Source organism: Dermacentor variabilis, chromosome 4 (assembly GCF_050947875.1).
Source record: "Dermacentor variabilis isolate Ectoservices chromosome 4, ASM5094787v1, whole genome shotgun sequence".
Classification (NCBI taxonomy): Eukaryota; Metazoa; Arthropoda; class Arachnida; order Ixodida; family Ixodidae; genus Dermacentor; species Dermacentor variabilis.
The window spans coordinates 190,043,820-190,068,822 of record NC_134571.1 but is presented as its reverse complement, the minus strand read 5'-3'; the positions used below and the strand labels follow the sequence as shown (position 1 = coordinate 190,068,822).

Genomic DNA, 25,003 nt, shown 5'->3' with positions numbered 1-25,003 from the left:
ATTTAGCTGCAGGACATGAGGCCGAGTGCGTGCTTTCGCATTAGTAAGATCTTGAGGAGGGCTAGTTGGTTCATACTTAGTTGAGTTAAACAGCGGAAAAAGACGAGGACACAAGGAAACAAATTTCAGGGCTTGTCTGTGGTATTTATTTCCTTATGTCCTCGTCTTTTTCGCGCTGTTTGACCTTAGTTGTAAGTTTTCTTTCGGACCATGCAGCCTCAACGATCCGCGTTTTAGTGTTATATGATTATAAGGATTGATACTTGAAACCATTCAGAACAAGGGACCTGGGGATTTCAAGAGCTGTTCTGCCCCTAAGCGGCAGTCTTGCGTCGGATAATGAGCATATTGACAAACATTTTTAGCAAGCAAATATTTTGATTATCATATTCTTCATTGGCTCAATCCTCAAGAAAGATGACCTTTTGCTGTTGCGAGACGGTAGCATCTCCACGACAGGGCAGCGGCAGACATGCTACAGAACACGTGTTATGACCGACGTTGTATTCCGTGGCGTAGCATTAATTCTTACTTGCTCATTTCGTGAAAATCCACAAACCTTCGACTAGCAAGCGTTTTCCCAGCCCACCTCGATCGGAATGCAGTCGACAAGTCTAGGAATTTAGCGCATGCGTTCGCTTTCGGGAATAGAAAGCCATGGAAAACTGAGGCAAGAGTTCGTGTACGTTCGTTAAATTTTTGTCAATGATTTTGAGAATTTAGCATCTCACTAAGCTTGCACGCGCCACAACACGCTTTATGCGGATGCGGAACTGTGCTGTTCCTTATAACCAAATGAAACAAACGAGTAGTTCTAGATGCTGTGCAGTACTCGTAGTAGATTTCCGTTCGTGCAGTAAGCGAGGGAAACTAAAACGTTCTAAAAGCTGTCTTGGTGTTCATTCCTAACTTCGTGTTGGAGTGGTTACTTTAGACGATGAAAAAATGTAAATATATGGCAAAAAGTAAATTGATTGCTAACTTGCACCTTATTTTTAGCTTAGTGCATTGAATCTATCAAATATCACAAGCTCTTCCTCATTTAACCGAAGCATGAAAGATAATCTGCATCTGACACTTCCCTCGCAGATCGACGACTTTATAACACTCACTAAAGGTGAGTTTCTCACTCGGCTACGGCGCTATGCTGCGGGCTTGCAACAACACGGTGTCCAGCGGGGTGATCGCATCTGTGTGCACGTGGGCAACAGCGTGGACAATTTCGTGGCCATGTGCAGTTGCGTCGTGGCTGGAGCAAGCATCGTCCTGGCCAAGCCATCACTCAACGAGAGTACGTTGTCTCTTGCCGAAATTTAGTGGAGCAGAAAAACACGCGGAGCCAACTCAGTGTTGGAAGCTAAATTACGCGAAGCTTGTTTGCGCTCCGGAGGTAGCGGTAGTTGCGTATGACACGAGCACACCCTCGTCGCGCTATGCGTCTGCCTTACGAGGAAGAAGGCGATGTGCGATACTTGTCAGAAGGAGAACGTTGATGAGAAGTCTATGCACAGATAAGTACGACACTTGTCTAAATATATTTATCGCTACGCACCCCTTGTGCCAGGCTGGCATTCCATGCCGGGGAATTGAGCAATAGTGAGCGCATATCCGTGACCTAAAGGTCGATCAGGGTAGATCCTAGCCAGCAGCAATTTGTCTAATCGGGCACATACCCAATAGGCCAGGTCTACATATTCACAAATATATCCCTCGACGACATGACGACGAACGACGAACACGAGGAAGGGGAAAACAGGGCTTCGCTATAAACCTCGTATTTACGTCCGGTCCCTCGTTTTAATTAGGATGTACTTGAGTTCGTTTCACTCACATCAAAATCGAAAATAGTTTAGTTCAACTGCATCAGTGTGAAATTTATTTCCGAATGGTTTGCCTACCTTATAGGGTATCGACAGGCACTCATTGAAGGGAGAGCTGGAAGACACAAATAATAGAAAGCAATACGTGAACTTTAATCATAAAAGTGACTTTTATTATGCGCATTTGTAGGAATTACACGTGATTTAATTTCTTAAGGGAGGCTCTGCCTTCGTCAGGCGTTACAATACTACCTTTTTTATCCCAACAATCGTCAGTTGGTATTGTATTCTGTATAATTCTGTAATTATTATATAAAGAAAACTAAATGGAATGAGGACTTGGCTGCTATCAGCTTAAGCATTGGTTGGGATTGGTTCTCGATACGTCAAAGTATGCTGGGTGACAACTTTCCTTGCGTACGGTTCTACATGTGAACGCATTCCAATTCCATCAGTGTTTCTGGTATGGAAAAATAACAATGGTAGAACTTAAGAATGGCTTTGCTCGCTGCCGGCAAATTGGGCTGTTTAAAGCTCACTCCAGGAAAATGCCGTCAACTTTATTGAACTCACCTGTTTCAACTGTGTCAATCAACTATAGTCGATGAGATGCGGGATGACCCGGAGTGCGTATAAAATCTGTAAATATTTTATGATTGAAGGTATAGCAGCGAAAACCGAAACAACGTTTTATATTAGCATGAAAGTTACGGGGGCTGAGATTTTGAATTTTCGATTAGCACTGTTTTTGTCAAGTTTACTTGTAATGAATGATGGAGGTGAAACTCTCTCACTCATAGATTTTACGACTGTGCGTCATTCACATCGTGAGCCTTTTGCGTCATTGAAATCTAACACGTCTCTCATGTTTGCTGGCTTTGCATGCCCACGTGAAAACGTGCACTTCTTATCATTTAAAGGACCCCTGACCAGGTTTGACCGTTTTAAATAGACCGGTGCAGCTTATACATCGCGCGCTGATGGGGGTGGCTGCAAGGTATAACAGCGCTGCGTGCCGCGATAACAGCTCAAATTTCATACAAAGCACCACGCTCTCTCTTCCTCTCGAGAAAGTTGCGTTCCAGCCAGAGAGTCCAGGTCACACGCACAACTGCCTTTGCATAAACCTCATTGCTAGTTGCGTCACTCACTGTAACACGTGGCGTCGATTAATCATCTAATGCGGCAGGCGCTACGCTGTCTCTATGCCCCACGCTGGAAGAAGAGAGTGAAAAAAACACGAGGAAGCAAAGCTCGACATGCGATCATGACGCAGTGCTTCGGCTACTGTATAGGAGAAGGCAGGGAAGTAACACCGCTTGTGGACGCTAGTCGAGGCAAAGTGAGAACAGTGTCACGGCAGGTCATGACGCCCGCTGCCTCGCGGCATTAGGGGCTCTTTAAGTCGTTAAGTGAGGGCGAGTAGTTATCATTATGGGTTAATTCATGGCGATATTCAGCGGGAAAAGTGGTACATCAAACAGGGAAAAAAGCTCTAAGCTTACCGTGTAGGAATATACGGTAAGCTTAGACCGGAATTTGTAGCATTGCGAAAGATACTCTAGCGTGGGCCTGATCCGGTTAGGTCACTCGCAATGACCGGCCATGGTCATTTTGGACTAAAGTTCAATTTTAGGTATTCGCTAAATTGTACATTTGCGTATACGTTAGGCGTCCTGAAAAAGCAAACAAATGAAACAATTTGACTGTCTTCCAAGTACATATTTTACAAGGCAGACTTTAGCAACAATGAAAAATTGTCGCATATATTCAAGTAACTTTTAAAGGAAAACGAAATTTACCAAAATAGTAAATTTCCGCTTTGCGACGCACAACGCTAGGTGCTATGCCATTATATGAAATTAGCAGGTACCACAGCGGCGTGCAACAAAAAAAGAAGGCAGTTGTGAAATCTGTACATCAGACAATACAAAAGACTGACAGAACTAACACTCTATAAAACTCGCATGGCACGATATTTTCTTGTTTGGGTTCTTCGAAAGTCTTTCAGGGCTCTCTGTAATGCTGACGATCAAGCAGCAGATGTTTATAATGTCGCTATTGCAAGGCGTCATGTATTCTTTCTTGCTTTATTTCACAAATATGAAAACGTTGCCTGCACATACGCTGAATGCGTTCATTCTAAACGTACAGGAGAACTACGGTACCAGATAAAGGACAGCGACAGCACGCACCTTCTTGTGGAGCCCACCCTCGCAGCAAAGGCCTTGAGGGCGTCATCGGAACTTGGACTGAAGGTGAGCCGTGCGCGAGACAACTATAGGCACAACAGCCTGCAAATTAAGATCTCGAGTGGCGGCGGCGTCGGGCATCATCGACCACAGCGTGTTCGTAACACCACACAACAAACTTTCAACAAAGTATCCGGATATTTCGCCGAAAGGGCCGAGCGCTGACAGCGACAGCAATGCGTAGAACAGCGCCATAGCGCATGGGGTGGTGTGCGACATGCCGGCGCGACGTGTCACCCAAGGGAACTGCTTCTGGGCAGAAGGAACAACGCGCCAGGAGCTACCAAGTGGCCCACAGCGGTCGCGTTGTGAGCGCCCTCTGCGGCATTGTCGGCATCGCACTTCGATGATGTGCGAGTTAAGGCCGGCGGGAACTCGGTGTTGCTCAGCGACCAGTGAAACAAGAGGGATCGCGTTATTGTGACGCTTACAGCTCAGGTGACAGCACACGCACAGCACAGCAGGAACGTTAATATGCGTTGTAGAGAGCTGCTGAATGCGGGCCGTCGATACATTTATTTTGAGTGGCGGCTGGCAAGTGGGGGAACCGTACGTAGCATTTCTTGTATACGTCGCGCCTGGAGCGCGTAGTATCATAGACAAGCAAAAATAATGCACATTGTGTACAGTCAATTTCGTGAATACAGCTGGTAGTCAGTGGGCGTCTTGCGTCTCTGAAATCTTTTAGGAGGGCGGCACTGCCATTTGCGCGCGGGTGAAACTCGTGGCAGTGGTTTTCTGCTCTCGATATCCAGCAGAGGGAAACGCTGCCGCGGTCAGGGCAACTGCGGTACAGCTGAAGCTTTTGGGTGGCTAATTTGATAGAAGCTACGTACTCGACTTTGTAGTTTTGATGCATGCCTCTAGAACCTCTTCCACGGATTTAGTCGGCAGAATGGATCGCAGTGATGTTTGCGCCGCCATGCTGACATGGGCAGCGTCAAAAATTACGTTGAGACGCGCGTTCGTGGTAAGAGGAAACGCATAAAGAACGTCTGTCGTGAGATTTGAGTCTTAGAGGCAAAGTACAGGAACATCGGATAACAGCAGCGTACACGCCACCGAATGCAGACGCTTTACAGCGCGATGCAGCAACGGTGAACGAGCTTTATTCGTGGCTCCACCGAAGCCTGGGCAGGGTCGGTGATCCCATGCGCAGGTGCGTGGTTCCGCTGTCTCAGTGGACGATATTTACGTCCCCATGGTGTGAGTGCTTGCAGCCTGGGGCATGTTCCAAAGGGAGTACAGGTGTACAGGTGAGTGAGCTATAGGCGCTAGTTGCTGTGGTGCCGTCGCCAGTGTTGCGTGCAGTGGACGCTATGCTGCACGTTCTGGTATCAGTGCCGTTGTGAACGGCAAGCATAATTTTGTACACGAAACTAACATTCATGTCACGCACAAGGCATCATAAGAGTAAATTCTTGAAATATATGAGCATTCTACAAGATGTGTCGCACACAACATGGTGTAATGATCCGGAAGTGTCTAACGAACCTCTGCTAGAGCCTTTACTTAGACCATTATATTACGGTGCCATATAGAACCAGTCAGCAAGACCAAGCGCCCTAAGGATGTAGAATTCTGTTCACAATCTAGGCATTCGGCTTGCCACTGGCGCCTTCAGTACAATACCTGTGGCAAGTCTCTACACGGAGACCAACGAGCGGTCTCTACATCCTAAGCGCTCATACTTAAGCTTTACATATTTTACGAAAGTGTCCGCCAACTCAGAACATCCGTTTTGTTTAACCGTTAACCACATGGCCGGTGCACAACTGGTTATTAGAAGACCAACTGCAAGAGAACCCTCCCCACTGCGATTAAAAAAAAAAACATTGTGAAAATTGGTGTTTCACACCTTGAACATACCCTGAAAGCCCCAGCGAAGCCATTGCCGCCGTGGCACAGGCAGCTCATAGAATGTAAAATGTGATACATCGTTTAGTGTGGTGACAAAACACGCTTGAGCGGCACATATTAGAATGCATTTCCTAGAACTTCAGTCAAAGTACTTCCGTAGAGATTTTTACACTCACGCTTCTAAGTCACACACCAGCGTGCGTAGGCAGCTGTAGATCCATCTTTCCCGGTATCAAAAGCGCAATCGGAAATCGTTGCTCGGAACGAGCTTTCAGCTTCGCCTCACGTGATTGGCTTAGGCAGCGCCGACGTCATCTGCTGTGTGGCGCGGCCGCGTTCTTGATGACGTCAAAATGATGACGTACTCCTGTCAATCTTTCTTTCAATTCAACCGAACACGTCGTCTGCTGGGAGCTGAACGCGACGAGAGGTCTTCCGTTCAAGCGATCACGCGCTCACTAGGAGACCGGCTTCGCATGGCACGTTTGGTGCATTAGATTGAATTCAAACGGTGGCTGCAGCTATGGAGTGGCACGCTGGGATCTAATCCGTAGTATAATTCGAGAAAATGGCGGCTGCAATCGGAGCTTCGAAATCCGTTGATTCATTAAGTGTAGTTAAGGCTTTAATGTCGCCACAAAAGTACAGAAATCCTGTAGTAATAGAACTCTTTTCACTTTGTGCGCCATTTATGCTGCTGAACGACGTATCGTAACATTGTCACGTGGTAGTGACGGTGAAGAAAGCTAAACGGTGAATGACGAAACTAGCGTTTCATTTGGCGAAATTGTTCCCACAAAAGCAAGTTATACTCAAAGGACAGCAATAGCGGCGAACATGATCGGCGCTCGTCGAAATCTGATCAGCGGGTCAGGCGTGTCGGCCATTATACATCAGTCGTCTAATGTTAATTTATTTTTATTCATTTATACAAGTACCTGCAGCACCACAAGGGCATTATTGCAGGGGGGGGACAAATTTAAGAAAAATGAACATGTGGCAAAAACTTGAAACAGCTAAGCACAGGTGGTAAAAGTAACAAAATACGTAACATCGATGAGTCATCTCGACGGCAAAGTGGCCTTCAGTAAAATGGGGCACAGAATTGCAAGACAGAAACGGAAAGGTTGCACTATCGCATGAAGTGCAATGCCAGCCAAATGATATAAAGAAAACGGGATGATATACTACGACAGACTGCGTGACAATAAAGACAGAAACTCTGAACACGTTTTACATTCACTAATGCTCCTGGGAAGCCTATTCCAGTGTGCGGGAGCATGCGGAAAAAATGAATTACGGTAGACGTCAGTACGACAGCGCATTTCAAGAACTTTCAGCTCGTGATCACATCGTTTAGAGATGAAGTACAAGTTCTTATTTATTCCTGTGAGATCAGAGTAGATTCGGAAAAAAGTTCTAATTTTGCAGTTAATCGGCGGTGTGCTAGTGTTTTCCAACCAAGGTCCTCCTTAACTAATGTAATACTGCTACGGAAGTTATAATTACCAGAATAAACAAATCTTGCAGCGCGGTTTTGGACGCGTTCAAGCTTTTCTATAAGTTTAGAGCTTTGAGGTCCCATACCTGGCAAGCGTATTCCAGTACCGGACGAAAATTTGTTACGTCAAGCAGTTCTTTTACTTCCTGGGGGGCGTTATAAAAATTACGTCTAACAAGGTTTAGCATACGAGATGATTTTAAGGTTAAGTATTCAATATGTCTGTTCCATGTTACATTTTCTGACAAATAGACCCTGAGGTATTTGTAGTGTTGGACCTTTTCAAGAAGTAGTCCGTCCAATTTATACACTGATCTCACAGCAAACCGTTTACGGGTGAATGACACAAGTTGGCATTTAGCACTGTTCGAAGACATGCACCACTTAATGCACCAAGCATGAATTTTGTTTAGATCATTCTGCAAACTACTAATATCACAATCATTTTCTACATTCTTGTATATGGCACAATCACCAGCATATAACCTCACTTTGCATTCTAGATTGTGGACAATGTCATTTATAAAGACTAAAAATAACAAAGGCCCCAAAACAGACCCTTGGGGCACGCCAGAGGTTACGGTGACAGGTGTTGATTTAGTGCCGTTTATTAAAACATGCTGTGTTCGTCCAGACAGGTAATTTCCAATCCAATGTACTATTGCAGGGTGTATACCGAGACAAGATAACTTATGTAACAGCAATGCATGAGAAACGATGTCAAAAGCTTTCCGGAAATCCAAAAATATGCAGTCTACCTGAAATCCAAGGTCAAAAGAGTAAAAAAGATCGTGGGAGAACTCTACCAGTTGAGTCGTACATGACAAGCCAGGCCTTAATTCATGTTGAAAATTCGAAAAGAAATTACTGCTTTGAAGGTGTTTCATCACAGCACTGTATATAATGCGTTCTATTGTTTTGCGACGTACACATGTTAGAGAAATAGGCCTGTAGTTTTCTAGTACATTTTCGGGACCGTTTTTATGAATGGGAACGACGTGGGCTACCTTCTACTCTGCAGGTAATGAAGTGGTATTTAATGATTTATTAAACAGAGCTACTAAAAAATGCGCAATTTCTTGAGAGCAGGATTTCAATACCTGCGACGGAATACCATCAGGACCGCCAGCCGGTTTGTTGTTCAGATTGGAAATAAGCTTCAGAACACCGTTATATGTGACAGTAACCATAGGCATATTCTCGTAGACTATTTCTTGTATTTCAGGCAGTTCACCAGTGTACGTCTCAGAAAAAACACTTTAAAATAGGAATTCAGACAGCAAGCCTTCTCATAATCATCAAGCACTGTTTTCTCGCCAACTGACAAAATAGGGACAGTGGTGCCGACTTTGCCATTTACTTTAACAAATTTCCAAAATTCTTTAGGATTATCCCTCAACCTTGTATCAAGCGATAAGGTATAAGTTTGTTTCTTTACCTTTATTTCTTGCTTAATTTTGTAGTTTACGTGACGCATTTCATGGAAAACAGGCTGATTGCGAGTCTTCAAATACGAAGCATACAGGCGGCGGTTTTTGTTAATTAGCGTGGGAATTTTCTTATCTACCCAAGGTTTATCTTTCTTATCTTTCCAGTGTGTAGTTGTCAAAAGTTTGGAAGGTACGTATTTTTCAATTAAAGCCTTTAATTTATCTCTAAAAAGAATACAAGCTTCATCTATGTCCACTGAGTGGCTGACCTGATAAAAAATAGGGAAGAAATTTGAAACCTCTCGTGATAAAGACATGTAATCCCCTCGGTCGTAGAAAATAGAAAAAAACGTTTCTAGGATATTTATGGGCTAGTCTAACTGAAGCGGCACTAGATGTGGCAACAATGCAATCGTGATCACTGATACCAGGGATGACAGCTACATTTTGAATCAACGACTCAGAGCTAGCAAAAAACAAATCTAAAGTGCTGGCAGAAAAATGATCTCGTCGGGTGCATTCGGAGACGAATTGCGTTAAGTCATTAGTTACAATAAACTCTGAAAAGGCAAGAGATAGGGCAGTGGAGTCTGTGAACACAGGTTTGCCATCTTCCCAGACAACAGCAGGCATGTTAGTCACCCCCAAGTATATACTCAGTATTTACGGTAGTTAAAAAGTTTGATAGCTCGGTAAATGACTCCGGATTACAAGAACTAGGAGGCCGGTAAAAAGACCCAACAGCAAGGTAATTGCCATTGCTCATTCTAACCCTGCACCATATGGATTCAGAGTGATTGAAAGAAGTAGGCAGTTCAGTACTGTGAAGGCACTCATTAATGAGAAGGAAAACGCTCCCACCATGTGTGTTTCTGCCACACCGGTAAACATTATAACCACATGGAAATACCTCGTTATTGGCGATGGATTCATGAAGCCAGGATTCAGTTCCGATCACTATGTGCGGTTGAACAGCGGAAAGTAAAGCTGCAAACTCATCGACCTTATTTTTCAAGCTTCGGCAGTTAACTAACAGAAGAGTAAGTGTAAGATAACAAGAAGTGTTATTTTTCGCGCCAGTACGCCAGGTTTTACGTTCTGCACAATGCTTGACCTTTAGCTATCTTATTTCGGTTACCACCTTTTTTCCGCTATCATAGCCAAAGATTTTGTTGCCCATGTGCAGTTTATCGAAACGTAGTTTAAATGAGAGATTTGTGGCTAAAGCATATTCAACCAGTTTTGATCGTGCATATCTGATAGCAGGACTGAAACCCTCTCTAATTGCGTATTCCTTATCTTTCGGCCTGGATCCGCACGAGTAATCGCTGGGATCCGCGTGTCTTCCACAAAGTTTTATACTGTTCGTGTCGCGCATACATGCGATCAGATTACGCAAGGTTCAGCGACCGCCAGCGGGTGGAACAATCTCGTCCTTGTTCAATTGTGCGCTGGAACGATGTTTCATAATGCTAATCACAACCAACTAGCCCAGCAGCCCATACTTAGGGACAATCGAGAATGTTCCAAAATCTTCCGATACATGCAGGCGCGTCCTGAGCTTTGCAGTGACATTTCTTAGGCGGTGAAACGTGGTCGCCCGATAAAGATAAACAAGCACACTTGTCAATATGCTGGATTCCTGCCACAGAGGCATACAGGGGAATGCGCTTGCTGACAAACTCGCTACATACACAGCAACGAAACCTTCCAACGCTCCTATAGCTGTCGCAGATATAGACCTGAAACCTCTCCTGCAAAGAAAACTGAGAAGATATTGGCAACACCTTTTGGTTGATGAAACCTGTAACAAACTTTACCTAATTAAACCTCAATTAGGCTTCTGGCCATCAAAAAGGAAAGCACGGGCAACCGACGTCCTCTTAACTCAGTTGAGAATAGGACACACGTTTTACACGCACAACTATGTGTTGACTGGCAATGAACCTCCAATCTGTGCTAAATGTAGCGAGAGGTTGACTGTCACCCATGTCTCACTGGAGTGCCGGGAAGCAGACGGTGAAAAGAAAACTGTTTCCTGTAGCGTACACACTAGCTATTCCTATTCGTCCAGCGATATTTTTTGGTAATGAATCGCTGTTCAACATGAAATCAATACTATTTTTTTTTAATTGAAGTGCGCTTGTTCACGTTATCAGCACCGAAAGTTCATAAGGCGGCTTCTGTTGTGTAGCCGCTGCTGCGATGATAACTTTTTGTACAGCGCACGCCTCCAGGCCCTCGGTGAGGCAGTAGTGATACTGACAATCACATATTTTTGTATATCATCTCTCCACAGCATATATCTTATTTTCGACCAACATGTCACCGTACACACTATATCATTGCCATAATTTTACCTAAACATATATTTTACGCACTCTACAGTGAATTTTAGGCCTCTATACAGCGATGCACATATACACTGACATTAACCACAACATCGACTACAGTAAACCATTGTCTGGCGCTCTTTGGCCTCCCCTGGCTCTTGCGCCATAAAACTCCCATAATCATCATCATCAATCTAATAGGAGATATTGTGTGTCCTTGCCTGTCCATATTATCGATAAGTATTTTTCAACTTTTCTTGCGGGTGAACAAAACATGTTAAGCCAGAACTATCACTCAGGCACAGTCGAAGCCTGCGAAGTTGCCGATACGCGCGCTGTGGCTGAACGTAAATATGTAAGTTAGACGTGAAATGATTCTTCAGTTTTCAACCGTACGTTCAAAGCACTACGGCCTTCATGTTCGTTCAGACCTTCAGTATATTCCCATACGATATGCACTTACGTGGCTAATTACACACAATTGTCGTAGCTTCGTCCAAGCGCACTGAAGCAAGTGATGGATCTGTGCGCCGCTGGGAGACCACACAAGGCAGCCTAATTCGAGAAACGCAAGTGCTGATATTGCTGATTCGACGTGTTTTAGTGACCGCGCTTAGCGTGGTGCGCGCCTCACATTGTTCACTTCGGGATGCCAGGTCTCTGTGGCCGGCTTTTTCACGTTGTCATAGTGACCAGACTACTGCGTAAAAGGCGCGGAGCACTGTGATACTACTGGAAGAAAATGCTTGCGCAGAATTCACAAACGCCTATGAAGTGTTCCTTAAGTGAAGGAAGATATAAAACAAACATTGCACAAAGCAACTGAAAGACGTGAGTGACGTCATTTCGCCCAGGACTTACGTTACTCTGGGGTTTAGAATAAGCATCTTCAGCCAATCAGAAGGCGACAATGGCTGTCGTTTGCTGTCGCTTTTCTATGTCGTCTAGTGTCCCGACGGCCTGTTGCCTGTTACTGGCTTCGTGTATGCAAATGAAAAATTTTTGGCGTCTCTAAGAGCGTTATGCTCCGCGACTTTTTTTTAACCAAAAACGGATCGTATGCAGCGATACTCATCAGTGTGGTTATATATAAATATGTGCGTGGCATTCGCGCGTGTGTTTCGCGTATGTGTTCGAGTTCGTGCATGCGTGTGCGCGTGTGGACTCATGCGACAATTGTTCGCTTCGTTCGTGAGGTGCATTTTATTTGACACCATAACTCTTGTTCAGGCAGTCCACATGATTTTGCTATCAATGGTGGTACGTGCTATTATTCTCCATTTTCTAAGCCATCGTATTGTCGTCCCGCTTCATATCATGGATAGGATTGCCATGGGTCGTACACATACGTTGGTTCACACCGTTGGCCAGAGAATGATCAAAACCGTAGGCGCAGACACTACGTCGCTTGGGCTTTGTGCTGAATTGAAACAATAAGCTATATAATAGAAAGCTGAGGCTGACAGCGCGGAAGGCGACAGTGAATTGTGCGGCAGCAACAAGTTTTGATAGTTAGAAACGTTTAGGCCGTTTAGAAACGTTTAGAAACGTTTTGGAAAAAATGTGAATCCGCAGCCTCTTGAGCAAGTCAAAGCTCAAGCTAAAGAAAACGATACAAGTGCTCATAACACAACAATGACAAACTTGACCGCTTTCGGGGACGGACACTTCTGTTTGCTAACACCCAATAGAACGTCATGACGAGTTGAAAGTTCCCTACTGGTGTCGTTGACCAGTATTACATGTAAAGTAATGGGGCACGTTATATTTGGTGGCATTATGTCACATCTTGCTAAACATAGCCTAAAAAATCCAAACCAACATGGCCCCGCAGGGGCGTCTGCGTAAGCAGGCGTTTGGTGTGTTGCGACACCACGTACCCGAGCACACGAGGGTTGGATCCTCCCGCGTGTAGCCGTGCGCGGCTTAGCCGTGTCTGGGGAAAGGGGGATCCAGGGGGTTGAGCCGATGCCGGGTGTTTGGACCTTTAAGGCCCCCCGGCGGAGACAACACACCTCTTTGGCCTCTGCTTCACATAGACGGCACCTCCAGCCTGACCCACCTGGAGGAAATCGGCAGTCGCCTTTTCCCGTCCCCATCTTCGATCTTTTTCTTTCTGTCTCACTTTCTCATCTTTCCTGTCGTCTACTCAATTCTTGTTTCTTCCTTTCAAGGCAGCTAGGGTTAAGCTTTGTGTGGCTAACTACCCGGAGTTATGCCATATTGAGTTACAGCCGCAGTATTGGCGGCGAGGAGTTACGGAGTCGCCATCTATCGGAAGCGCCTCGCTGGCGTAGTATGAGGGATCATGCGGCGCGCTCCTCATAGGTTTTGCTGTCAGCGCTCACTGAAAACACCACGCGCGAGCTCTCCCGGACATTTCTATAAGTACTTTCGAAACGAGAGAAGTTTCTTACTGTCTAAATAATAATCTTGGGCAAACTGAAAGCACACAATCGTTTACAGACGCTATCTCCTTACCGAATACGTACAGTGAACGCCACTGCGCGCGGTCGTCGCGATGGAGTCTCCCGAACCGGCTTCTTGCGTAAAAGGTAGGTAAACGCTGAGAGCAAACTATGTGAAATATGTTCTTATAGTGTTTGTATAACTAAATGGAGCGTAATAGAACGAAGCCTCAATGCAGCGATCGCGCAGATTCGCAGCGACCGACTGCGCGTCTGCATGCTTGTCCGCGCACTGTTTCGCTTTCTCCGCGCGTGCGTTTTCGCACCGTGCCATGAGCTTTAGGCCGCAGAGTATGAGCATTTGACAGTATAGAAGCAACCATTGTTGCGTGGGCGCTATCAGAGCTGTTCAAAAATAATTTCATTGTAGAGACTTCGACGCCTACGGGGACTGTGATGTCCCGTCGCGATGATTCAATCTTTTTTTTTTCTTCTAAATTCTTTGACCTTTCAATATTATTTCTCGAGTTGCGTCGCACTGTATGTTTACCGGTGTTCTCAGCGTGCAATTTCCCGCTGCTCCTTTTTTGTAATCCAGTGCATTAATTCATAACACAAGCATGACCATATAGTCATGCTTTTTTTAAATGTGCTTCTTACCGCTGCCTTTCCACTCCACTGAACTTGCGAGTATATATAGCATCTACAAGTTCATAGACCAAACCGTCATGACATTAGTCGGGCAGCGGACTCGGGCGAGCGTCACAGTGCGCGTTTTCAGAACATCGCTGACCGGGCGACGTAGCAGAAATCTTCCTCGCGTCTGTGCTTCCTGCATACCCGAGTTGTAGCCGATGACTGTTTGCCGGTTTTATGTTTCGCGAGCCAAGCTTCACGCAGCTTCTTGTCCTGCGGCTACGTGTGAATAAGGCTGACACCGGCCTCTGTTACGTGCGTCCGGCCCTGCGGAACCGAGCAGTAGCCTACCATGTTGCGCGCCTTCAAAGGCAGCCACTACATATTGTAGTGCTTTGAAGCGTTGTAAAGGAGACACTCGAAGCGGGAAAATTTCGCCACTAAATGAGGACCGCAGCGTACGAGGGAATTTAAACTCGTTTTCAGCTCGCTTCGGCGCGCCCGAAGCAGCCGACGCGGCCGCTATGTCCACGTGATCCCTCCTAGCACGTCACGCCGACGGTGGCGCCAGCTTTTCCAGAGGTGGAGCTCGAGGCCCATACGGCTGGCGTGGGCAGGGCTTGCTTGCAAGCTCCTGTCCCGTCCCCTCGTTGGGCTCCGCGGTGGACGGCTGGTACCGCGACCGAAAAAGACCATTTTTATGACTACTTCTTTTGCTTCAAGCGATCGCCCTCCTAAGAAGAGGGGTTGCAGCGATGTCAATGCTCAGTTTTTCGCGAAAAACAAAAGCAACTTTCCGAAATTCCACGTCGTACATATTGAGCACTCAGAAATTACTGCACGACATGTCTCTCCTTTCAATGTTACAAGGACCCTAACCGAAGCCATTGTACAAAGATATAAAATAATGATACCAGCAAGTGGGGACCTTCTTTTGGAATTGCTGTACCAACATCAGTACTAGGAACTTTCAGGAGTAATAGCCTTTGGTGACATTGCCATAGCTATTACCCCTCACCGATCACTGAATACCGTTCGTGGCGTCATTTCTGGCGATGAGCTAAAGTATGTTACCGAACAAGAACTCCTAAACGGACTATAAGAATAAAATGTCACAGATGTGTACAGAATAAAGATCAGACGGGAAAACAAGGAAATTGAAACAAAGCACTTCGTCCTAACGTTCGCATTGAGCATACTGCCTTACTCTGTGGAGGTAGGCTGCACCAAACTGAAACTTCGACCGTACATACCCAACCCGCGACGCTGTTTCAAATGCCAAAGGTACGGCCACGGCTCACAGAGCTGCCGGGGCCAAACCACATGCGCTAAGTGTGCTTCCCATGACCACCCTTCAGACAACTGCGAAGTTGAATTACACCACTGTGTATATTGCGAGGGCAGTCATCTGGCTTACTCGCATGCCTGCCCAACATGGAAACAAGAAAAAGAGATTATCACACTTAAAGTAAAAGAGAATATCACTTTCAGAGAAGCGCGAAAGCGACTTTCATTGGTGCAAAATAACAGTTATTCCGTTGTGCTGCAACAGGGCGCGGCAACACAGCGGCCTTCGGAGCCTGCCCAGGTCACACACAGTGAGGCTCGGGCAGAGCCTCGAGCGCCCACAGTCGACGCAGCTAGCGCTGCGCCACTGCCTTAAAAGTAAGCCGTGCCGACCCCAGAGCAGCTGGCTCCAGGGCCCCTCCCCACACGGCGAGGCCCAACTTGAACGAAACCGTGCGTCCAGCGCGGGCGTCCAGCGTATCTGAGGATACCATGGACACAAGTCAAGACAGCCCTGTACCTTCGACTTCGGGTGCACGGCGGGGCTCCTTAAATCGCCGCATAAAAGAGAGGCGTCGAATCAAGGGGCCTGCGATCCGGACTTGCGATCCGACCACAGATCGTAGTAAAGCGCTTACAGTCGCCAACAAAGCGCGTAGAGAATTATGTCGTACTTAAACGACAATGTAATTGTCTTTCTTGATAACGATGGCAGCACAGAAGGAACAAGCAAGCCAAGAGAGCCGCCGATTACTGGGAGATCGTAGGCCTATAGCTCGCTGGCTGGGGGTTCCGCTTGCCGGTTCCGATTGCGATCGTGCCACCGCCCCGTTGTCCTGCAGCTTGTAATAAAAGACTTATATCCCTTAGCATCATTACTTCTACCTACTGGATCTGTCTTAAATGAAAACAGGAGTAATTTTGTCGCCATACTTGACAGCGAAGGAACAATATGCAAGCCAACTGAGTGAGGCGCCTATCAGATACGATCGTCTCGCTGTCCGCCTATGGGAATACCCTCGTATCGAGCTCTCAATCATAGTAGCGAATTAGTATTGGGCTTATTAGTGTTAGAGATCGCGCTAGTTAGTATTCCATGATGTACCTTCGTCGTGCGTAAACAAAGGACGAGACACAAAGGAAACGGCATGCAGAATTGAGCGCTATCGTATGCACTTGTGTGTATATATGTCGTTTCACTTCTGTCCTGTCCATTGTTTACGCGCTTCAAAGTTACGTCTTGGCATTGGGCGCTGCATTTCTGTGACTCACTTTCGACTTGAGCGAATCAACGAGTTTGCGTCAGAAAGAAATTGTGCCCGATTTTCGTGCCGCCTTCAGCGACGAAAGAGGCTAGCACCTCACGCGGCATTATCGCACTCCATGGCGAGCACTCTGCGCGCCAGCCACGCGCTGCCGGGTTGGCGATAGCCATAGTTACGCACCCCGTAGCCATGGCGTACACGCTATGGACGTTTTCATTGCATGCGGATATCGTCCGACGCTGCAGCCACACGACAACATCCAGCGAGTAGGTCGCGCGCACAGCTCCCACGCCGCATGCTGTGCAAACCAGGTGGCCTGTGGAGTGGGCCTCATGGGGGCGAATATGCGTACGACTAATCTCAAGCGCACCGCGCCATATGTCTTACTCTTTATCTTCTCTGATGATCAGAGAGAGAAAGGTTTAATGACACGAAATGCACAGGGGGTCAGCCTGAGCTACATTCTTTTAGCCAGCTACTTGGCGTTGAGGGATAAGGAAGAGAGAAAGAAAGAGGGAAGAAAAAGGTGCATGATGGGGTATGGTGACAAGGAAAAATCTGAAGCATATATTTAGCAATTTTGACTACTTAAAGTTTACAGTCCAGGCCTCTCTGATGACGAATCACTGGGAGCGCCGGACAAGCAGCAGACGGCACACTGTACACCACCACAATCTAGATAGTCAGTCGAAATTGCTCAAATGTGAGAGTAACTCAGCGGCATGTATTATGGTACTGCTGTTGAAGTTTACATTACGAAATTTATGCAAAAATACGACATTATTTGATAGGGACATATATAGCTTGCTGTTTGAGTAAAAATGTTCGTTTATGATCTACACGAGCGAATAAAATGTTACAGAAGTGCAATAATTGTCGCTAATCTGTGTCTTTCATCAGGGCCTGTTCTCCACGAGATCTGCGGATGGATTTGTGTCGATGGCTCCGTTTGCCGACTTGGATGAAAGTTCGTTCGGAGAAGTGCCCGTTGGGGACCCGCGGGAGTGTCTATTTGCCATCATCTACACGTCAGGAAGCACGGGTCTACCCAAGGGCGTTCAGCTTACTCACTATGGTTTCCTGGCCAACATTGGAATGTCACGGTATGCCGTTTTCACTGTGCAAAATATTCTGGTGGAGGGAAGCGCAAGCGCAGCTATGCATGTTTACAATGTATGTAGGAAAACGTAAGGTTGTATTTAGCTTTATCCTTTTTTCAAATTTCCCTCGTCGCCGTAGCTGGCGGGGCGTCATATCCCTCACTGTGCCAATTAGCTTGGCTGCCCCTCGACAGTAACACCCGATTCAAGAGTGTCGTCCAGCTGCCAGTGAAGAGAAGGCGTTGCCGGCGGGGTCATCCGATTTTAGCCTCTCAATATGAGCAACGTCGGTGGGTGAGCCGACAGTGATGGCAAAGTGAGCTGTGACAATTTCATGTGTGACAGGAGTCACTTGAGGCATGTTTTGGTAAGGACCGTGATGGAGTGACAGCAGCCCGTACTAGAGAGCAAGACAGCACGATGGTGCCCTTATTAGCAAGATCGCGCCAGTACTGTAATGGCGATCCTACAAAAAATTTTATGTTTGCGAGGTGTTGGCGTAGGGCGGACAACAAACTATTTGACGAGCAATGTGTGTCCGCCTGACGAACGTAGCTTTTTGACGTGTGCAACGACTAAAAAAAGCAGGGGAAACCAGTCGCAGGTTTCTTTAATGGCCGAAAAGAAGATAAGAGGGTGAAACAGCCGGCAATGTCAGGATGGGTGGAGCTCCGTGAGAAGGTCGTGGACGGCAACGCCAATTGTGACAGTGATATATAGATAGCATTTCAATGTCGAATTGTGGTGCTCTGTGAGCCTATCTGTCTGCTAAAGGTACGCAATAGCAGGTTTACATAGAATGGAGCATAATTCGAAGTTGCCATATATTACTTATTGATTATTTCTTAACACACCTACATTCGGCCTGAGACATTGTTGTAGGGGGTGTTATACATGAGTAAACGCAAAAAGTTACAAGCACGGCATAAAAAATGTTTGGCGGGATTACAGCAGTGAAAACAGATTACAGTGGAACCAGCAGGTGACAGCGGCACGTTACCCTGCAGAAAGAATGTCCTTGGTCCTTTAAAGGAAGAAATGCAGTGCTCGATAGTCCTTCGCACTCTCTTGTTCAAGATATTGACTAACTTATAGGCTCATGCTCTACGTATGTATACGCATCTCGTCATTTATTGTGCACATCTGTCAGTTTCTGCACATGTGTATCCAGCGCATTTTCCATGAAAAAAAAAAAAAACTCGAGGAGTACGGAAAACCGTCATTTTTCTAGAAGACAGCGACTGGTTGTTAACCGATAATATTGACTGCGACAGTGGCAACGTTGGGTCTTTATCGTCATATTTAATCAGAATGAAGTGTAACGCTCTGTGGGGACAAAGATACAGTAATGAAAGGACATTAATGCACAAAATGCTATGCGTAGCAATATTAAGGCGTTCAAACATTCCATGGTCATTCCTCGGACGATGACATCTGGGGCTTGTTGAGACGATTTGTGGCAATCATTTCTTTTTTTGAAGCAGCAGATCCTACTCTGCAACGCTCGCGTAACTTTGTCAGCTTCAAAAGGCATCTACAGTATCGAACGAAAGAAAGATACTTCAAGACAACATTCATTTGGGCTAGATGGTGCATACTTTATTTAGGGAGGAACAGCGCCAACTAAGAGGATCAATAGAGGGAGAACGATACGCTTGTCCTGTGTCGTTCTCCCTCTCGTGATCGTCTTAGTTGGCGCTGTTCCTTCCTAAATAAAGAAAGATACATTGAAGGTTACCAGAGACTTCTGAAATGCTGGGGTTTTCAGGCTCCCAGAAAGTGTGTGTGAAATTCTTGAACTCGTACCGATGTTCGTCGGACATCAGCGACAGACGTCAGAGTACGAGACTGGAATTCTCGATACAGAATAATGATCGCAAAATGTGCACGTTGCTATACAGGGCGATACGTCAGAAAAAGAGCTGACACAGGACAAGCACTTGTCTGTCGCCCAGAAAGTCACCGCCATATACGCTGCTCCTAACAGCTTCATTCGCGGGGTTTACGCAACATACTCCCAGTCACACACAAATTCAAACCGTACCGAGATTCGCGCTAAAGTACTGAGACGCGTCTCTGTATATAAAAGCACGAAGGACGTCTTTTTACCCATCGTCATAAATAAGAAGGCCGTATATGCCTTTAGTGGGGCACAACTTTAGAAGACGGGAGACGCCCCGCCCAGATGACCGAAGCGTTAGAACCGATTGCCTCCGCGACTAAAGAAATAGCACCACTAAAAAAATGTGCGTCTAAAACGCGCATTGTCGGTATATATAAGACTTCTATATCTTAATGACTGGCTTGGTAGAGCTCTCGTGATTGAAATGCTACAGCACATTCCGGATCGTTAGAAAAAAATAACCCTGTGCCTTTTACAACGCTGCGCGTCGTCTGCATTTTAGCTTCGTTGCAAAGGACAAAAGTAGCAAGAGCAGCTGTGCATGGCTTTTGCGCTTTACTACTCGTTTTCCTAGCTTATAATGAATCAGTTACCATTGAACAAGTACTTAAAGAAAGAACGTATTTATCGAAACCATTACAAACACGGGGCTGGAAAACGATCGAGGCAGGAAAGGGGACGAAACGCTTCATTCATCGTTATAGATAAATACTAATAAATAAATAAAGTAGGTATGACAATCTAAGTCACCGGCTACAGCTCGTGAATTGCAACATGTGCCGTAACGTAATTCGTTTAAAATGCGATCACAAATGGTTATAAGAGAAGCATTTTCTTAGATTTCTCGCGCACATAATGTCCGTCTCAGAGTAAGTAGAATTATACTGTATGCCACAAGTGAGTTTTGAAAATTCTGTAAATAATAAAAAAAAATATGCGTGGCTATGCTATCACAAACGCCAGGGACCAGTGGAGCTAGGGAAAGGCCAGTAAACTAGTGCTGAACCACACACTTTTGCTGGGCTTCCCCCGGCTTCTCTGGTGTCTGGTTTTTGCGATAGCACAGCCACGTACAATTTTTTTCCACTGCGAGAAAGAAGACCGCCAAAGCGAGTGCGCGGGTTTTTATCGGACAACAATCACGTCACACCACCCGCGTCGCCGCCGCGCCAACCCTTCTCTCCCGCTAGGCTCCACCTATATCGTCGCGTCGCTACGCTGCGCGATGTTGTGTTTATACCCCGGTTTCACTCTCTCCCAAACCTCTCACCCCCAGCTCGGCGAAGCTGCGAACGTCAAGGGAAACCCAACGAGGTTCTAACAGCTGCACTGTAAAAAAATAGCACGTCGCATATTAGGGATGAGAGCTGGCATGCCCGCCACGGCACTATTAACGCGCATTTCTAGCGCAGCGCGCTTCCTCGGCGTTAGCAGATTTCAAGGCGCCGAAAGAAGCCGCTGTACAGAGCAGCAGACCTGCAATGACCATGCTACGAGGTCGTCGAGAGGGCACAGGATCGAATGCCGGCCGGGGTGGCCACATTCGAATGGGTATGCAGTGCAAAAACGTTCGTGTGCACGTTAAAAACGTTAGTGCGTGCCTCAGTCACCGCACAGGAACGTGAGCCGCCTCAATGTTATACTTACGGTGCACGCGTGATAAGGTCTCGCTTATCCCGAGCACGTAGGGAATGGGGGCGCATCTTTCTGACGGGTGCTGGAAGGTTCTAAAGGGTTGAACAGATGTTGTTCCACATCTTTAATGAACATAGAGGGCTAACCGCCCTTCAAAAGATCCTTCCAGATTGTCTGTACATAGGAATTTAGGTCTTTCGCTCAAATTTGGCTCGTACGGCCCAACAGGCAGTTAACTACTGACATCTTTCAGTGTGAGGACGAACAGACAACAAATTAAGGTACCGGCTAGTGTTTACTCTTTCTGGAAATGTTGAAATAAAGCGCACCATTGCTCCTTTCTACCAACACCTCCCACAAGTCGCAGTTTCGCCCGAAAGGCGAAGCCCCGATTACGAAGCAGATTAGTACATGGATAAGCGGCCGTATAAGCTTGTAAAGATTCGCTTACTAGCTAAGTAACAATGATAGAATGTGTAAGCGCGACCGAGCAAGGACGTAGAAAGAGACATACAGAGACAGTGCTGTCTCTGTGTAGATGTTTCTTTCGACGTCCTCGTTCAGTCTATTTCATTGAAATTTTATTTCAATTTTATTTCCCGATCTTAGAATACCGATGGAGGGCTTGCCGAAGAAAGCTACACCACGGCAGCTTGACCATTCTACAAACTTAATGTTCAGCAGGGAGGCAGTACTGGTACTTGTACAAATAAAGAAAAGACAGATCATTGATTTATACCATAGAGCCCGCAAACGTGTTTTAGCTAACAAGTATGGTGTCACGTGCGCACAGGTAAACATGAACACTTATAGCTCCATCAACGCGGGAACTCGCTGCCAAAATGCTGGAGTGAGGAATCGCGGCAGCAGCTGCGAGTGAAATGACCTTGGTGGATCTCGTTTCAACGCGAACGAAACGTCGAAGGCGTAGCACGTAGGAAGCTACCTGCACTACGCGCACTCTCCAAACATCGCAGATGGCTTTGAAGATTAGGTGCACGCGGACGCGCACTTCGGCCATGTCGCAGATCGCTTTCAAGAACGGCACCTGCGCGGTGCCGCCGTAAGCAGCAGCCGCCGGAGAAGAACGCCCCCCTTTCTCGCCTCACCCCCCTAAATCGCGGGCGACAGGAGAGGGCGCACTTCTGGACCGCCTTGCTCGCGCGGGAGTCCACTCGGAGCTACCATCGTGTGCGGACGTGAGGTTTGGAGCTCCTGCGTCAGCAGCAGACGCTACAGCGTCTCACGCGCTCTTCCTCGCCTATTCCGAGCACGACAACGGACGCTTCCTGCGACCTTCGAGATTCACGTGTGACGTGCCTTCGCTGCACTTGGCCTTCTTCCCGCTCGCGAGAAGAGGCCATCGCAGCCCACGATGGAGTTTCGCTCGCCAAGCGAGCGCCCGCCGCCCGTGCGCCACCGACGCCATGCTAGCATGAGCCGGCTGACGCTCGGCCCCGCGTCCCTTGACGAGCTACGCGCCAGGGAGGATCTGCATGTGAGGGCCTCACGCATGCTGGGCGAATGGCTTCGTCGACGAGCCACCACCACCACTGCTCCACCCGTGGTTCCCTCACAGACTGAGGCTGCCCCGGGAGACGCCACGAGTCCGTCAGCCCCCGAGGTAGCCTCGAAGCCTACCGCGGAGGATTTCTCCGCAAGCGAGGAGCCCCATGCTTCAGTCCCGCTCCCTTCCTCTGACGACGAGATGGACCTGTCGAGCTCCAGAAAACGAGCTCGTGAAACGGAGAGCGACGACGACGAGGCAACCGCGCGTCGCAAGCAGCCGCCGTATGCTCCCCCCAGCGCGGAGCAGCACGTTGAAGCCAGCGGCCACGTGGAGGGGGCAGGCCAGGGCGGCGCCATCTTGCCACCCTCCCGAGAAGCAGCCGCCACCCTCTCCTCTCCGGCCGCCCAACCGGGTGCCCCTCCGGAAACGGCGTCCGCTAGCGCTACGGCTGCACGCGACAACGCTACCGACGCGATGGAGCTGGCGGACGCACCTCCCCCCGGCTCGTCCAAGCGGGGCGCCGAGCACCCCGCGGCGCGGTTCCTGAGGGACCCGCCACGCCAGCCTGCCCCGCTGCCGAAGCGAAAGGGGAAGAAGCACCAGAAGCACAACAAAGCTCCTGCCGTTGCCTCGTCTTCGTCTCCCGTCGCTTCGGACGGCTCGCGGCGCCCGCCCGCCAGCCCTGTCGCCCCCAGCGTGCCTGCAGCGGCTGTAATGAGGCAGACACCACCCGCCAGCGAGCCAACCTCAGATGGCTTCACCCTCGTGCAATCGAGGTGGGACAGGCGGCGTGCGAAGGCCCTGGAGACTGCAGCACTCCCGGTGGACCCTGCGGTCATCGGTACGGTGCTCTTCCGGCCCTCGGCGCCCGGCGGAGCCTTCAGGGGAGCACCGCGCCTCGCACTCGCGGCGGCCCTCTCATCGCGGGCCGGTGTTGCTGCGGTGCGCGTCAACCACAGGCGCAACATCGTGGCCGCCGACACCACCACCCGGGAATGTCAGGAGGAGCTGCTGGCAATAACCGAGCTGCACGGCATCTCGGTGACTGCCCGACTGCCGGCCGTGCGCGGCCAGAGCACCGGCTACCTGCACGGGGTGACCGGATTACCCGCGGATGCTGACCTGCTAGGAGCCATGAAGTCGAGCGTTCCAGTGCTGTCGGCGACGCGGGACGGGAGCACCGTCACTGTCCGGTTCGCGGGACCGGTCCCCCCTGAACACCTGAGCCTCTTCAAGCTCGGCTTCAGGGTGAGGCCGGCCAGGCCGCGTCCGGTGCAGTGTCGCCAGTGCGGCCGCTTCGGGCACGTGCTGGAATCCTGCAGTTGGCCGTCCGACTGCATCTCCTGCGGCACAAGCCATGCGGAGGGCGAACCCTGCCGGACGGTTCGCTGCAGGAACTGCGGGGGCCCCCACAGGGCCGACACCCCCGCCTGCCCCAAATGGCAAGAAGAACGCCAGGTGGCAACCATCATGGCTTCTTCCACCGCAGCACTGTCGAGGCGTGCTGTCAGGGCAGCAGTCAGGGAGGAGCAGCAGCAGCAGTCCTCAACCTTGGCGCGGTCATATGCGAGCGCGCTGAAAGGCCCCAGTCCCGAACCCAAGCGTCCGGTACCAGCCCCTCGAACCTCGCGCCGTCAAGAGACACGGGACAATGCTGCCCCCCCTGGCCAGACTACAGTGGATCAGCTGGTAGCAAACCTGCTGGTTACCATGCAAGCAGTCGGCGCTATGCTGCCAGCTGACCACCCGCTACGACCCATCTGCCTGCAGGCAGTGGCTTTACAACAGCCACCGAACCATCATGGCCAGTCCCACTGCTGAATGTCGGCCGCGCATCCTGCAGTGGAACTGCAACTCCCTGCGGCGAAGGCATGCCGAGTTGGCCGAGCAGCTGCCTCTGCACGACTACGACGTCCTCGCCTTCCAGGAAACGTATGCGCGTGCAGAGGAGGTCTCGCTGCCCGGCTACATCGGATACAGCAGCCCCACAGAGTGCCGACGCGACGACTGCGATGCTGCGCCCTGCACCGACGCGGCGCACCCGCCTGGCTCCCCTCGCGCAG

The 25,003-nt window shown here is 48.4% G+C and overlaps 1 protein-coding gene across 1 annotated transcript in view; it reads left to right on the top strand.

Moving 5' to 3' along the window:
* The window catches only part of LOC142580026 (uncharacterized), a 73,481-nt gene that overhangs the window by 5,727 nt on the left and 42,751 nt on the right, over nucleotides 1-25,003 (top strand). Inside the window, exons 2-4 of the mRNA XM_075690751.1 lie at nucleotides 1,090-1,291; nucleotides 3,975-4,078; nucleotides 17,693-17,895. Of these exons, the coding sequence (XP_075546866.1) occupies nucleotides 1,090-1,291; nucleotides 3,975-4,078; nucleotides 17,693-17,895 (509 nt within the window). The remainder of the gene's footprint in view (nucleotides 1-1,089; nucleotides 1,292-3,974; nucleotides 4,079-17,692; nucleotides 17,896-25,003) is intronic.